The 15,802-nt window shown below is 46.2% G+C and overlaps 1 protein-coding gene across 11 annotated transcripts in view; it reads left to right on the plus strand.

The window, feature by feature from the left end:
* Positions 1-3,300: 3,300 nt before the first annotated feature.
* USP34 (ubiquitin specific peptidase 34) overlaps positions 3,301-15,802 on the plus strand; it is a 116,827-nt gene continuing 104,325 nt past the window's right edge. For all 11 annotated transcript variants that reach the window (XM_074536623.1, XM_074536628.1, XM_074536626.1 and 8 more), the window contains exon 1: positions 3,301-3,441. In XM_074536623.1, the coding sequence (XP_074392724.1) occupies positions 3,399-3,441 (43 nt within the window). In that variant the 5' untranslated portion in view covers positions 3,301-3,398. The remainder of the gene's footprint in view (positions 3,442-15,802) is intronic.

Raw genomic sequence — 15,802 nt, forward strand, 5'->3', positions numbered from 1 at the left:
CAGTGCTGGGATGGGAATTTTGAAAATTCATGTTCTTGCTCTTAATCCAGCCCCAAACTTGGATTAAGGATTTTAGTATTGCCCAAGTCTTGCATTTATTTAAGTTCTGCTCCAGAAGGGCTGTGCTGGCACTTGACCAGAGCAAATACTGCCAGCTGAGGAGCCTGGGGAAGGGAAGAGGCCTCCTGGGGATGGAACAGCCCTGCTGGGCTGGCACACAGAGAGAATAAAGGTTAAGAGGAAAAACCAAGCAGCAAGAGCAGGAGGCTGAGGATCTCTGTAAGCAGGCCACTGACAGCTCTTGTCTTCAGCTTGGAAGCTAACATTTCATTTAATTGAAAAGAATTCAATTTAGTCTCTAGTTAAAAAAAATAAAAAAATAAAAGGCAACCAGTGCAGTGAAAGGAATGAGGCTTTCAATATTGTGTTGTGCTCAAAAGCAGGAGTGCCTCAAGGTCAGCCATGCTCTGTGCTGTGCTCCTTCAGCCTGGCTCCAGCAGGTCCCTGCTGTCACTCCGGGCTTCGTGTGGGGCTGCCCTCAATCAGACAGCTGAGTGTCAGGAAACATCTCTGAGGATGTTCTGGCAGTTGGAGCCTGCTGGAAAAGGTCCTGCAGGGCCTGCTTGAGGAAGGGAGAGAGAGAGAAAAGTGCCAATTCAAATGAGATGATGCAGACTGCAGAGTGAGGTGCTCACAGAAACCGAAATCCTCCTGGACACACAGAAGGTAAGGCAGCACAACACCGAGTGAAAACTCACACATAAATCTTCTGATCTGCCTTTGATGCACCTCAAGCTCTGAAATCGGTGCTGCAGAAGAGAAAGGTGTCACTACATTAACTCAGGCAGGAGCAGAGCACAACTGCAACGTTCTGGACTCCTTTTATTCTTCCATTATGCATTCTCAGACTAGCTGGAAAGGATGAAGCAACCAAAAGAGGCTTGACAGGACATCTGTGACATTTTAATAACTAAACCAGTTAGCAATTAAATAGTTGATATTATTGTGGAGGTTTAGTGATGTAACCAGTTAGATTAATAGCTAACTAGCTTGTGCTGGTCAGATTTCTATCAATAGAAAATACATAACTTAGAAAAGACACTGCCAGGAATTAAAACATCTATAAATTAAATCTAAGCAGAAAGATCAGTAAAAAGTTTCAGGCAAGTTTTTAGGTTTTTACTCAGAGTCTCTAACCTCTCTCTTGCATTACTGCCCCTTGTTATTCCCATTTGAAATACATCTGCACTAACATGTTATGTGAATTAAAGTGACAGACAAGGAATCTCTGTCTCCTGTAGACTCTCAAGTTAATTTTCTGTATTTGTTTAAAACAGTAGAAGGAAATTTCAGCAGGGAATATTTAGGAATAGCTATCTTTGATAAGCTTACCATGGAAAGTATTTCAAAACAAAGCACTGACAAGAATTCTGGGTGAAACATCATTCTAGTATATTCCTGACTTGCACTGTAGCTGTTCCGTACCTGTTGTTTACAGTAAATTGTCTCTTACTTTTGAACAGCAGTGGGATTTTTAATCTTAGTTTAACAAAGTGATGCCTGGAGGATTGTTTGGAGCTGAGCATTCTGCGGCCTGCAGTGGGAGGTTACACACACAACCACCACGCTGTTATCAGCCTGGACAAATATGCACACGGAATTAAAAAAACCCAGAACTGCATCTCTGTCACCATGCCAGCAGATTTAGTCCAAGTGGAAGAAATACGAGAGAGCCACTGAAGAATTCAGAACAACTTTTTTTTTTTCCCCTCAATTGGTGATTCTTTTTGACTTTCCGCTAAACTATACGGCATCTGCATTGCGGCTATTAATAGATTTGGGTTTTTAATCGCGCGTTCGGGTCTGTGCACTGGCAGCGCTCAGATAACGCGGCCTGGCCGCTGGGTGGTGGTGCAGAAACAAAAACCGCGCTCCGTGCTGGGAGCGCCGGCTGAGGGCACAAACAGCAGCCGAGCCCATCATGTGATCCCCATTCCACTGACATGTACCTGCGGGAGGGAGCAGCCTTCAGAGATGGCAAAAAAAAAAAAAAAAAGGGTTGGGCTTTTTTTTTTTTAATGGAAACCAGATGTTTGCTTGAAAATTTGGCATCCACGGGTTTGAAATCTCGTTCAAAACGCACCCAAGGCAGAGTGAACTAACTGCTAGTTGTAACAGCATAAATTATGTATCCTCAATTAAAGTTTTTCATTCATTTTCACCGTGTCATTTATTTAGAAAATACTATTTCCAACCAGTCACACATGCCATTACTGATCGTACAGAATAAATCAGGGTGCAAGAAGGGGGGGGCAGCAAAAAAAAAAAGAAGCAAAACGACCACCAAAAACCCCCCCAACAAACCAGGGCAGAAAACTATGAGGTAAAAATAAATTAGTTATTAATAGAAAACGCTACCGTAGCCCTCCAAGCGCCCATTCCCGGGGTCCGGGTCGGCGGCGCCCACAGGTACCCCCGCACCCTCAGCCGCGCGGCGCGGGAAGGAGATGGCGGCGGCTCTTCCGTCCCGCGCCCCGACGGCGGAAAACGCCAAGAAACCACCTCAAAGACCTGGAAACGCGCCTGGAAGCCGGGAGCTTCCTCGCCACGGAGCTCGGCTTAGCGTGCTAAGCGCTCTCTTCAGGCGGGAGGTCCCCGAGGCAGCCCGGCGAGCGCGGCTCCAAGCACCGAGGGAAGGGGCGGGCAGGAGAAGCCGCTCCCCCGGCGCTGTCAGAGCGGCGGCGTGCGCGCGTTCCTGGCGGAGATTCCCGGCGGCGGGAGGCGGGAGGAGGGCAGGGAGAGGGCAGGCAGAGGCGCTTCCCGCCCTTCCCCGGGCGCGCGCCCAACCGCCACCGCCGCCATTTTACCCTCCCGCCCCCTTGCCTCCTCCTCCCCGCTCGCCATCCCGCCGCTCGGAACCGCGGTGGGAAGGCGGGGCGAGAGGGAAAAGGGAGGAGGAGGGACTCGGCCACCTTCGCCTCCTCCTGCCTGGTCGGAAACTGCCGAGCGGCGCCCGAGCGCCCTGTCCCCCCCTTCGCTCCCGTCGCCTCCTCCTCCTCCTTCCCCCTCAGCAAAATGGCGGCGCGTGGAGTCCCTGGGAGCCAGTGAGTGACTCGGCTTCTCCTCCTCCTCCTCCTCCTCCTCCTCCCCGCCGCTGCCGCCGCCGCCGCCACAGGCTCATTTGCATTGATCAGCCGCCCCGGATCCCAGACCGGCCCCTGCCTCTCCCCCCCCCCCTCCCCCCCTCCCCTTCTCTTCCCATTCCTTCCCGCCCCCTCCCTCCCCTCCCCCCCGGTGACCCCCGCCCCGGCCCCTATCAATCATCAATCAGCAGCACCGAGCGGATCAATCAATGGTCGGGAGGAGGCGGCGGCGGCGGCTGCTGCTGTTAATGAACAATGTGTGAGAGCTGCGCCGAGCTGCTGGAGGTGTTAAATGAGAGTAAGTGCGGCCGCCCTCCCCCGCTTCCCTCCCCCCGGGCCGGGACCCCGCGGACCCTCCTCTGCACCGGGTTACAGCCCCGCTTCGCCTCCTTGCTCGCCTCTCCCCACCCGCCTCGGGCCTCCCGGCCGCGGGGTTCCCTCTCTCTGCTGCCATGGAGGAGCTCCCTCCATGCCCTGCTCGGCGCTTCCTTCCCCCTTCCTTCCTTCCTTCCCCGCTCCCCGCGGCCTGGGGCGGGCCTGCCGCCGCCGTGTCCCCGCTCCATCCCCCCTTTCCCTCGGGATCCGCATCCCCGGCTGCCGCGGCGGGGCCTGGCCGGGCTGCCGGGAGCCGCTCCGGGGCATCCGGGCCTGGGCTGGGTCCCTTTGAACCGGCAGCAGCAGCAGCAAAGGCGGCTCGGAGTGCTTCTGCCTGCCCCTCGCTGTGCCCGGCCTCGGTGCGCCGTGCAGGTGCTTTTCGGGCACCCATCCTCCCGGAACTCTGAGGGAAGCGGCGCCCGGAGGAGCCTGGCTCGGCTTGACGAGGTCGGGAAGCTGCTGCTGCTGCCGGGTGTTTGGCTCCGGGGGTGGTCTCCGGCTCCCTCCCGAAGTTTCCTCTCTCCGAGTGTTGCCGGCACGGTCGGAGGGGTGATAGAGCAGGTGTTCCCCCCGCTGCCGCTGCCATCCGGAGCGTTTGGGGCACCAAATTCCCTGTAGGCCTCGTGTATCCCTTGGAACCTGCGCTCCGCGGCAGCCAAGGTACCTTACCAGCTTCTCAGGAGCTCTGCCTCACGAACAAAGACGAAAAAACCACCATTTGTACGGATGCTGAGGAATTGAAACAACTTACCAGCTGAAGTTTGCGATTAGAGGGAAGTTTAACTATCTCGGATCTTAAACATGGCATTTTTCCTGGTTGCACTCTGCAAATCCTGTTCCAGCAGAGTGGAGCACAGAATGCTGCCTAGGACAGGGCTTGGGGGGAGTTGTCCTCACTCTTTGAGGCCCAATTCCATGTGCTGCTTGTTCCTCCCTTGGATCCTGCAGGAGTTGAATGTTGGCCTCTTTCTTGCTGGGGAAATAGGGTGTTCAGTGATGGGCAGTGTTTCATTTGAGAAGTAAAAATGTAGGTGTAAAAGTAACTTCTGAGAGAGTTCAAAGGCTGGATTAAATCAGATTATGTCGATATCAGATACCAAATGGTTATTTAAACTGTAGGTTCAAATAAGACTTAATTATCAATTGTATATGATGACAGCTGCTTGTTGGAAGAGAAAACTTCACTTGCTTTGGATGGATTGATAAGTAATCATTGCTTAAACTTGATTTGGATTGGTATGATCAAATAGGAAAATGTTGTAGCATTAAATTTGATATTTCAAGGAATCCCTGAAATTCCAGTATGAATTGATTTCTGCAGATGTTTTAAGGTAATTGGGATTGATGAAGATAGATATTTCCCTATAGATAAAGCAATGTCTTCAATCACTTTAACAGTTCTTTTTTAATGTAGATATATATATATATAAAAACTGGAGTATGGATAATTTAATGGTTCTGCATTATGTAAGATATATTTCTGCTATTAAGTAGAAGGAAATATGTCTTTGAAAGTCAAACTTCATTAGGAAAATTCTGCAGTACTGCTGATATGTAGTTAATTTCAAAAAATGCTGCTTAAGTGACATTAGGTTTGGCCTTCCCTTCAGAGCAAGAAGCCGACTGTAAATCAGCAGAACTGTTTGGGGTGTGTGTGTTTGGATACAGACGTGTGAGCTGCTCCCTTCTCAGTGCATGAGACTGAGTTGTGAGGAAGGGATGGTTTCTTTTATAACTTCCAGTTGAGTTCTTTGTGTTCCTTAAGTAATAATGAAAGGTAGATAGTGCAAAACTGATGTTAAGCTTTGGTTTCTAAAACACTGCAGCAGAAGTGAAAAGTGGTGGTAAGGAGTGAGGTCATGGCCGGAATGTGTGGGGCACAGGCTGCCAGCAGCTTCCTCTGCTGCCCACAGAGCATTTGGGATCAGCTCTCACCTGAACTCCCAGCAGGCCTTCCAGAGAGGCCAGGGAGCAGCATCTCCTTCCTTTTGGAACTTTCTTGTCAACCAAACATTTTTAGGAGGCACCCTGGCCTTTGTCTTCATTCGCTGTGATGTTTACAAAGCAGCAGGTGGCTGGGAGAGGGCAGTGACAGCAGGAACACGTGGGCAGCTCCCTTTTCCTGCCCAGAAGTTCCCAGCTGAGGGCTGACAGGAGGGTGAAGCTGAGCAGCTCTGCCCCAAACAGACACGTTTCCATCAGAAATGTGTCAGTGCCACTGCAGGCTGCCCCAGTGTCAGCCCCCAGCCCTGATGTGCAGAGCTGAGTGTTCTGTCCAGCACTGACCTTTGGGTGGCCCAGGGCTGTGTGCTGGGAGCACTCCAGCTCCTGAGTGTGTCACAGGCACTCAGGGGCTGCCTGAGCTGCTCAGCTGAACACCTGTGGAATGGTAAGATTATTCTTTGGCCAAAATGTGTAAGTATGCATGCATGTATTTAACATACATTGCTGTGCTTAAGCATGAGGAGCAGGCAATATTCTGTGGGTGGAATTAGCAGTGTTGGGGTTTTTGTATATATTTCTTCTCCTTCTCTTGCAGCATCTTGATTTTCAGCATTTGATCTGCATGTTCAACCCAGTAAATTCTCTGATCTTGAAGTTATTTCCTGAGAAGTAGTAATTTGAAGTTATGCTTAGATCCAGGAACTTGATAAAATGTAAATTCCCCTATGAAATGTGCAGACTTTAGAGGAGTTGTTGCACTATAAGACAATCTGTTCAATCAGAGCAAGCAGTCTTAATTTCTCACTGTAGGTTTCTTAGCATCATTTACATTATCCCAGGCAAGGTTTAATAGGAGTAAAGTCTATAAAGAGTCTGATTTTTCTTTAATTACTCTTCCACTATGTAAACATTTTTAGTAGCCTTTAATAGAAGAAGAAAAAGGGAAGACACAATGGGCTGCTTTTTAAGATAAGGCCACTTATTTGCAAAAGGTTTAAGAACAGATTCTCACGGCATTAATTATAGGGGCTCATTTAAATGTGCACAAATTTTACAGCAAAAGTGCATTGAGGACATTCTGTGCTTTTGTGTGAACCTCCAGCATTCTGTATCCCAGAATGAACCCTGATACACTCTGCATTCCTTGGTTTCTTTGGATGCCAGCTCTTGTCAGTTAGGAGGGTTTATATTGAGTTTCACTTGTTCTTGAGCAGTATTTACATTTCTGTGCTGTCCAGAGGCCCTGATCAGCGCAGCTCTGTTTTGCTAGGCACTGCATGGATACCCAGATGATCTCAGGCCCAAAGTGAGCCAGAAAGCACAGAAATGGAAGCTCAGAGGTGGGCTTGGCTGTCTCAGGTGTCTCACAGGAGCTGTGCAGGTTGCTGTGTCCCGCTGGAGCCAGGGCATGGTGTGAGCTGCCTGGGGATGCGCGCTGTGTGCTGTGACACCGCACCAACCATCCCAGGAATTGAGGATATGGTGCTGAGTGTGTGTGGGCTGCAGGGCTGTCCTGGGGGTGCCCCTTCCTGGCTGGAGGTGCCAGTGTGGTTCTCAGAGCCATCCTGAGCCAGTGTCCCCAGAGCCCTGGCCCTGGGCTGTCCCACAGAGCCCAGCTCAGCTCCGTTGCTACGAGGTTCCCCTTTGGTACTGCAGATCTTGATGTGTGTTGACTTAAAACCCTGTAGATGATTTTGGTTTAGGTTCGGTTTGTTCTTCTTGTTTGGCTTGGGTTTTATAAAAGTAAGAAACAAAGATTACAACATGGAAAAATAGGTTTTATTATGTAGTGGCAGCTGTGGTTTTAGGTTACCTTGGTAGGTCTTGGTTGTTCCCAGTTCTTGGTTTCTGGGAACAAAGTTTGTTTTCTTCCCAGCATTCTGCTTCACTTTTTTCTATTACTACCTCTTGAGCCCATGTTTTCCCCAGTCAGCTCTGAAATCTTGTAAAATCAGTTCACACTGATGACTAGAGCCTTCTAGATGTTATTCCACTACACCAGCTTGCAGGCTATTATTCTCCTTATGCTTTGTCTTTAGTAAACCAGAAAAATAAAAACCCCCAAGGACCAACCCAAAACAACCCCCCCAGTTTACTGAAGCACAGGAGATGAATGTGGACTCACACTTGTTTTTCTCTGTGTTATCACTGTGTGCAGAGCTGCTCAGAGTGATCAGCTCCATAAAACACTTGAGGTGCTGGAGTGCTTGAGTGTTTGTGTAGGTTCAGGATAGCCCTGAGTGTGGATGCTGGAGGTTCTTGACTCCTTGTCATGTTGTTCTGGCATGTGGGGAGTGCAGAGAGGAGGCTTGGAGGTTGGGTCGAGGGTATGTTTACCTTGAGGTGGGTGAGAAATTGTGTTCCAAAACATGGCAGATTCATTTTACTCTTTGGGATCTGGGGAGGATCAATATTTTATGCTGTGAGGACTCAGCTATTGAGGATGTGCTATAGAATTATTACAACTATTGCATCATTAACATCACTCGGTCTCCAAGAGCTGCTCTCACTTGTTCAGTGGTCACCTGTAAACTTCAGGATTGATTGCTCTGCTGTTTTGTGCAGATCCAAGGTTTCATTTGGCTCTTTGACGGTTCCTCTTGTGCAAAACTGTAGAAGTTGTCTCTGTTTCATGGCTTTTTTCTTTCTTCTTTTTTTTGCCTTTTTTAAAAGATTCATCTTTTTCCCCTTTAAGTGATATTTCCATGTTCAGAATCTCTGCAGAGATGCTGTGGAGGATTTATTGGGGTAATTGCCCAACTTTTTGGATCTTTGCTGTCTCCTGTTGAAGAAAAGAAAGTCACTTGTTTATAACACTGTAATTCAGGATTTTTTTCATGTTTACTTTTGTCTTTGACCCTTTTTAAGGCAATGAGCAACCAGGCCTAAAGGAAAATGAAAATAACCTTTTCTTTGTAGCAGCATTGCCAAGTTGCAGTTATGGACTGTGAAGTGTTACTCCCAGTGAACTGGAGTAAAAAAAACTGGAGGGAAAAAAATGGGAGGGGAAACTTGTATACTCACTAATTGTGAACTTCCTAAAGTGAAAGGGAAGGTGGCACTACCACAAAGTTGGTTTGTTTGAAAAGCAATGCAGGGAGAAACTCTGTGACTTTAGTAGCTAAAAGGCTTCTATTTTTGGAAAGCTATTTCAGCTTTTGTTCTGTACAATTATTTTGGTTCATGTTACTTGATGTGATCAGGAATGATTTTGTCCTGAGACTTTTCCTGTTCAGGCTGCTGCAAACTGGTTCCTTCTCATAGCTCAGGCCACTTGGTCAGTGATGCTGAAGATGGGTTACATAAATCCTGCTCTGCTGAGTTTGGTGTGGGTTACACAGCACCGAGGTGTATTTACTGAGCTGCTTCTCTTTGTAACAGGGAAATCTTCTGTGGGATAAGTACTTGGAGTAATATCCTTAAAGCCAGGAGGTTCTAGCACTGGAGAGCAGCCAGGGGATAAGTTCAAGGAAAGTGAAGAAAGCAAGAAAGGAAAAGAAAAGCATCCCTTGCTTCATGTCCCAAAGAGACTTGGTCAGTGTAGAATGTGAAGTCATCACGTTTGCCACGCAGGAAATGTTCCTGTTGATCATTCTTTGGTGTGCTTGTGGCTGCATTGCTGTCCCTCCCTGGGGGTGGTTCTGAAGGCCTGGCTCCATCTCCCTGGGCCTGCCTTGGAGGGGACGCCTCTGCTTTGGGAGGTTGGTTTTGTCTGCCAGGAGACACTTAGGGGCCTCACCCATTCCCTTAATTCATACAATTCCTTCTTGCTTCTTTTATTTCTGTGTTAGAGGTTTCAATTCCTTGCTTGATTTCTCCATGTCACTGCAGTTTGCATCCATCTCTGTGCTCAACTCACATTGAGTCAGGAAAGCAAATCCTGGAATCTTTTTCTGTGTCCAAGTGATGAGCAGGCTGTGATTTGGCATTTTAGTGATTGGGAGGGAAGAGCAATGTTTGCTGCTTGGTTCCTTTCATTTCATCTGTTTTCTTCTCTGACTTTTTTCAGGTAGCTAATAGGGATTTCTGCAACCCCAGCTACACCTTTGTAGTTGTCTGGGTGCTGGGACAATGTGGAAAAGATTCTTACCATCCTCAGGAGCAAGTGCTTGTGCTGATTACTCAGGGCTGCTTGTAGTAACAGCGTGCTGCAATTAAACAGAGTTGTGGCCATTTAATTTCTGCCATTTAAGCTTATATTGAGGTGATTTCTTCTTTCATTTTGTGCAGCAAATTGGCAATTTCTTGAAAATGTGAAGAGGGGAGAAGCCATTCTTTCCACTTTGCTCCTTTCCTGGTATGGGAATTGATTTGCAATCTGAATGCTAAACACAGATATGCAGCTGTGAGGATTTCTGTGGTGTACTTAACATGTAGTAAAAATATCCAGCTTGTTGGAGATGTGCAAAGTTTTATTTCTGGAGTTGTTCAGATCCAGCACATCCAGTGGACAGTGAGTTTAGAGCTGCTCATGAGATTTAGTGCTGGAGCAACTGGTGGAAGAAGTAGAAACTTGTCAGAAAAAGTCCTTGTGGAAAAGGCACCTTTGGGAGTTGACCTTTCTTCAGCTCCTTTGTAGAAGGGCTGTGAATAATACTTGAGAAACCTGTGCCAACTGAGATTTGTTTCTAGAGCAGCATCCCTGCACATCACTGGCTCCCATCAAGGAATGAGGGGCAAAACTTTTTTTGCCTTTTTCCACTTTCCACATGTTGAAGAAGCCTCCAATTCATTGCCCTGACTTCCACTTGAGAGTTTTTAATCTGTGTAATTGTGTATAGAAACATGCTTTATGCTGTGTTGTTCAACACTCATAGTCTTTAGTTTTGTGTTGTGCTGCTTGGCTCATTTTGGGGGGATTTGATAATTTTTAGCAAGAGTTTCTTTTTATCTTCAGGAAGTGCTCAGTTGCCTATTTATTATTCTGTGACATGTAATTATTGAATTCTTCATAAAAACCCATGGTTTTCACCAGCAGTGCAATCAAGTTCTGCTTAGTTGAAGGACGGTGAGTGCAGTAAATCCTTGTCTGTATTGGCTGGTCTCTGACTTTTCACAGTTAACAACAAACTGTTGCTGGTTTACTTTGTGTTGAACTATTTTTCCCTGTGAGCTACTTTCTTTTCCTTTATATTTAAAGTGAAACTTGTGCCAGAGTATTTCAAGTCCTGAGTGTCAGTGCTTGATCTGTAATATTTAGAGTAGATGCAGTCTGATCAAACTGATCAGAAATTGAAATCAGTGTTTTGGAAAGTCAGTGGGTGTGAGCAGCAGTGCCAGTTTGAGTCTTTCCAGAGTGACTGGAACTCAGTGTAGCCATAGCTGTACTTGCTGATATGAGACCTGTAAGAACATTTGTTTATATCAGAATGGCACCTGTAAATACATTTTCTGGTCGTGGGGGATGCTTGTCATGGAACTGAACTGCTCTCTTGGATGTGCTTGTATGGGCCCTGTGCATTGCCTTCAGCCATCTCCTGTTTCTCTTACTTCTTTCAACCTAGCAGCTTTTAGAAAGTATATAATTGTTTTAGCCAGCAAATTACCTAATGCACCATGTGTTTGAGAGAATTACTACATACAGATTATCTGGCACAAAGGAATGCAAAATTTGAGTGTGTGTCTGAGAGTTGAGAGACAGTGACTTCGCTGCTAGCCTGTCCTTTCTCAGAATTGTATTGTCCTTCCTCAATGAGTGTGGCCTGCACCTGTGCTGCTGGAAACAAAGCCTTGGAGTTCAGATGCTGAGCAAGCTCTTCTGGGCTCTCACTGAACTGCCTGAAGCTCCAGTGAGGATAATGACCCACTGCCCATTACCTCTCATCTCCTTGTTTAAGCAGCCTTGAATATGCTCTGTGAGAAATGAGTTCATCATATTTGCCTCTCACAGGTTTTGTCGCTGAAAGCTGGAGCACAGTCATGACGTGCTTTTGTTGGAAATCTGCTGGTAACCTGCTGCTTCTTGTGGGCCAGGGTGGCTCAGCCCTGGGCCTGCCTTTCTGCTTGTGGGGGAAAGCTGCTCCTGTTGTCTGAAACTGATTCACTGCGTGCCAAGTAGTACAGCTGAACTCATTTGCAAAGTTCTCTCTTGAAAATAGAATGCTTCCTGGAGTAGGTATTTTAATTTTTGCATTCCTTGCTGCTTTTAATTAAAAGCGATAGAAAACCTCTTCAGTTTTTGGAACCTTGTTCATGCAATTAAGTCTTTGTTCTACGTGTAAAGTAGTTTGATAGACTGAGTTCTGTGTCTTCACCTTAAAGTAGTATTTAAAAAGAAGTTCAGAGCTGGAATATTAGAGAAAATGACTCAAACCCAGAGTCATTCAATACTGATACATTCTGTTATTGAAAGGAAAGAATGCAAGAACTCTCTTGTAAACTGCAGGCGAGCAGTCCTTTATCTGAGCAGTAGTTTTGGCACTGACACTGTCAGCCCTAGCCTGGAAATTCACCTTGGGATAATTAGTGATATGCTGGGAATTGCTCAAATTATGCAGAGCTTGTCCAATGCTGCTCTGATTCCTTAAGAAACTTGCAGTGGCTGTTGTCAAAATATTATGATGGGCAGCCTGACTTTCCACATCTAGTCTGTGTTTTGGTGATGTCAGGCAGACTTGATTGTGGAAATACTGCCTAAATTGAGCTGGGTTTTTTGTTTTGTTTTGTTGGGTTTTTTCTTAATTGAAAGAGGAACTATGACAACTTCAATACAAAGAAAAAAACACAGCCCTCCCAGAATTGTAACATCTTGTCTTGGAGTCAAAGGCAATTCACAACACTGAGTTAAAACAGGACTCTGAAATTGAGTGCTACTTTTTCTTTTTTTTTTTTTTTTTTTTTTTTTTTGTTTGTTTTTTTGTTTTTTTGTTTTGTTTTTAACTCCAGTGAGCGGCATAGATGCTTTGAAATTGCTTTGTGGGCTTTTTTCCTTAGTAATAAGTAACCTGCCTTTCCCTGGAGAGGCAGCACTGCAGTATCTTGGCTGCAGGGAACCCCAGGATAACAGAAGCATTGGGAGGTGCAGTGCAGGGATCCCCCAGATCCTTCTGTCTGACATGACTGCCATGGAAGCAGTGCTGAGGAACGCTGCTGGAGCCAGGCTAGCCCTGCTGTGCTCCAGCCTCCCATGGCAATGCAGCAGCCTGGACACCCCCTGGCCAGAGCAGCTTTGTGCATTCCTGCTGGGCCCAGGAGCCCTCTCAAAGCTGGGGTGTGGTAAGGACAATGTGGAGACTCCTGGTCAGTCCTCCTGGGCCGGCAGAGCCAGAGCAAGGTGAATTCCATTCCCAGCCAGATATCCCACAAGCTGGTCTGACCCATTTCCTCCTGGTGTTTGATCAAAAAGGCCAAATGTGCATCACACAGTGTTTGACTGATGGCAGCTCATCCTGCTCCCTGAACTGTGATGGGAATCTCCTCTGTATCCCTGCTCAGTGCTGCGTGGGATGCTGCTGCTTCCTCAGTCACTGCCACAACCCAGCCTCAGTTATGTATTTTGCATTGATCATTATATCAATTAATATAGCAATATTTATCATAATTATCAATGATGGATTTCACATTCCCATCTTACCCTGGCCAGGTTGCCACTGTTGGGCATGTGTGGATTCAGTTTTGCTGAGCTTTGAGCTGTGCTCACTGAGTGGCAGAAGTGAGGTTATGTGGTGTGGGAACTTAGACTGGGCTTTGTGTGCAGTGCTGCTGCTAGACCTGGCCTGGCTCATGCTGCACAGCTGTCCTGCATTTCAGATGCTGTATCTGAGTTTATTTAGATTGTGGTTGTAGGGGGATAGAACATCAGGAAATAAAGGTGATACAGAAAGTAATCTTACCCCCTAAAGAGTTGCAGCTGAGCCAATTGTTGAGGATCAGGAGCAGCCTGATGTTAACAGGCCACAGCTGTAGCCAATAGAAGAGTGCTATAAAAGAGTGGGTTGGGTGGCTGAGGGAACTGGAGTCAGGTGGCTGCTGTGAGGCCAAGGAAGAGTCAGTGCCTAGAGGAGCTGCCTACAAGGAACACCAAGGAGGTATGAAACTCTAGTAATGTGGAACCTTTGCAATGTACTGACAATAGAGCTCTTGCAGTGTAATGGCAGCAGGAGGTTCTGGGTAGAACCAGCTCCAGTGTGCTGGGTTAATCCGGGTATTGTCTGATAATTGGCATTTGACTGCATTTAAAACAATGTGGAGCTGCTGCTGGCACCAGTGGCTGTGGCAGGTTCTCTTTGGGAAGGTGGAATCTGAAGATGCTCTCCAGAAGGACCTTTTATGTTCAGGTGGAACATCTGCAGCCGTTCCAAAGGGGGCATTTTAACCCACAGCAAACGTGGCCTGGCATGGTGAGAAGCTCAGGTGCCATCACTCCTGCAAGGTGCCAATTCCTAAACTGCACACAGCTGCCCAGAGCCAGCTGCTGCTGCTCTGCTCCAGAGTGCACTAACTTGGGATGATTCAAGCAGGACAGATGTTTGTTTGCTGGAGCAGACAGGGAGGTGGGATAGGAAGGGAATGGAGAGATTGAAAGAGAACTTGTTGGTGTTTGCAGAGGAGCAGAAGATAAAGGCAGAGTTACCTGAGGTCAGCTGATTTGTTCTGGTGAAGTTTTATCTTGGAGGTGCTGTTTGGTTGGTGAACGTACCAAGGCTGGCTGTGCTCTCTGTGTAACTGTGCTGTGTGCTGGAAGACTGAACTAAAACTCCTCAGCTCCTTCTGATCTCAGGGTGTGAGGAGTTACCCAGGTGCTGAATAACCAGCAGATGGTGGAACACCAGCTGAAACTGCTTTTTCCTTGCTCTTTGGAGTAGCTCCTGTATTTCCATTCCTCAGAACACAGCACTGCTTAGACTTGCAAACCTTTGCCAGTTTTGTTGAAATTGCCTTTGTTCAAAAGTTTGTGTCTGACACGATCACATTTTGGTTTTTTCTAGGGAAATGAGACTCCTGAAGTTGCTAATTCCTGTCTTTAAGCCATTATGTTGTATTTGTGTACTTTTTAGTCAGAAAGTTGCAGGAAAGCAATCTATTTACCAAGGTGTAATATTTATAAATAGAAGAAGTTTGGAGTTTGATGTAGACTTGAAATTAATTTGAGGTGTCTTATGGGATGGAGATGGTTGTAGGTGTCTGTGATGCTCTGGTGGTTGATGAGTGATCATCAAGGTGGCATTAAAGGCACTCAAACACCTTAACCAGGCCATTATTATGGAATTTTATTGTGCTAGAGTTTGGGTTACAGATCTCATTGTTCCTGGCATTTGAATGAGTGTTTCTATACCAAGGAATTAACTTTTTGTGTTTTCTATACCAAGGAATTAACTTTTTGTGTTTTCTCTAGTACGTTCTGCACTTGTGTTTCTCTTTGATGAAGTGTATTTAGAGAGTATTCTGGGATGCTTTTTGTACAGAAACTGAGAGGTAGAAAGAAGACTTTATCCTCACTGAAAAGTTGTAGGAAGTTTGGCCAGTTGAACTTGAAATTGTCACTGTCCCATTAAATACTTATCAAGGTTGGGAAGAGCTCTGGTGAATCAATTTAAGGCAGTCATGAATTCTGTATAATAAAAATAGGAATTCTAATAGATGAAAGTAGAAAGGGAATGGGAGATGCTGAACTCTGTGGCTGTCATCTTACATGCTGTTGATCCTAAGCAAAATAAACCCCCTATTAATTACTGAGAACATCCCAATGTATTGAAAAAAATGTGCTGGGTGCATGGTACTCACACAAAAAGTTATACATTTTTATATATATATATATACACATGGATTTCTTTCAATATTAGTATTATTGCTCCTAGTGCTGTTTTGTTTGGTGTATGGCTCATTTCCTCTGGTTATTCTGTATCAGTGACCAGTTTCTGATACTAATGTTCATTCTCTGATTGATCTGATGTTTCCCATGAAAAGCTGATACCAGATGAGGCTTGGGGGAGGGAGCACAATCCATATGCAACTGGCCCTTGTCACAGTTGGGAATATGGAGAAATTAGAGTTACAGATCTAAAAAGTGTTGAATTATGTACTTTTGACTCTGTTATGTTGCTGAAAGTAGAGGAAGCATGCTTTTTAAAATGATTATTTTTGCTTGCCATTTGATTTTGTGCTTGGTGTGATAAGTGACCTTTGGATATAAGATATTCCCCACAAGTCCAGCCTGATGGTTGTCCCTGAGGTCTGATTACAGTGTGTTCCTCCAGCTCCAGGTTCTTGCTAGAAGTGCACTTAGGAGCTGTGCTTCCTCTGGCCACAGTTGTGTTTTGGAATTGTATTGCCTGCTTCTTTGCAATTGGTTTGTATTTTTGTCATTTTCTGTCATTTCCTTGGTTTAGTCAGTTTATTTG

Source organism: Zonotrichia albicollis, chromosome 3 (genome assembly GCF_047830755.1).
Source record: "Zonotrichia albicollis isolate bZonAlb1 chromosome 3, bZonAlb1.hap1, whole genome shotgun sequence".
Classification (NCBI taxonomy): domain Eukaryota; kingdom Metazoa; phylum Chordata; class Aves; order Passeriformes; family Passerellidae; genus Zonotrichia; species Zonotrichia albicollis.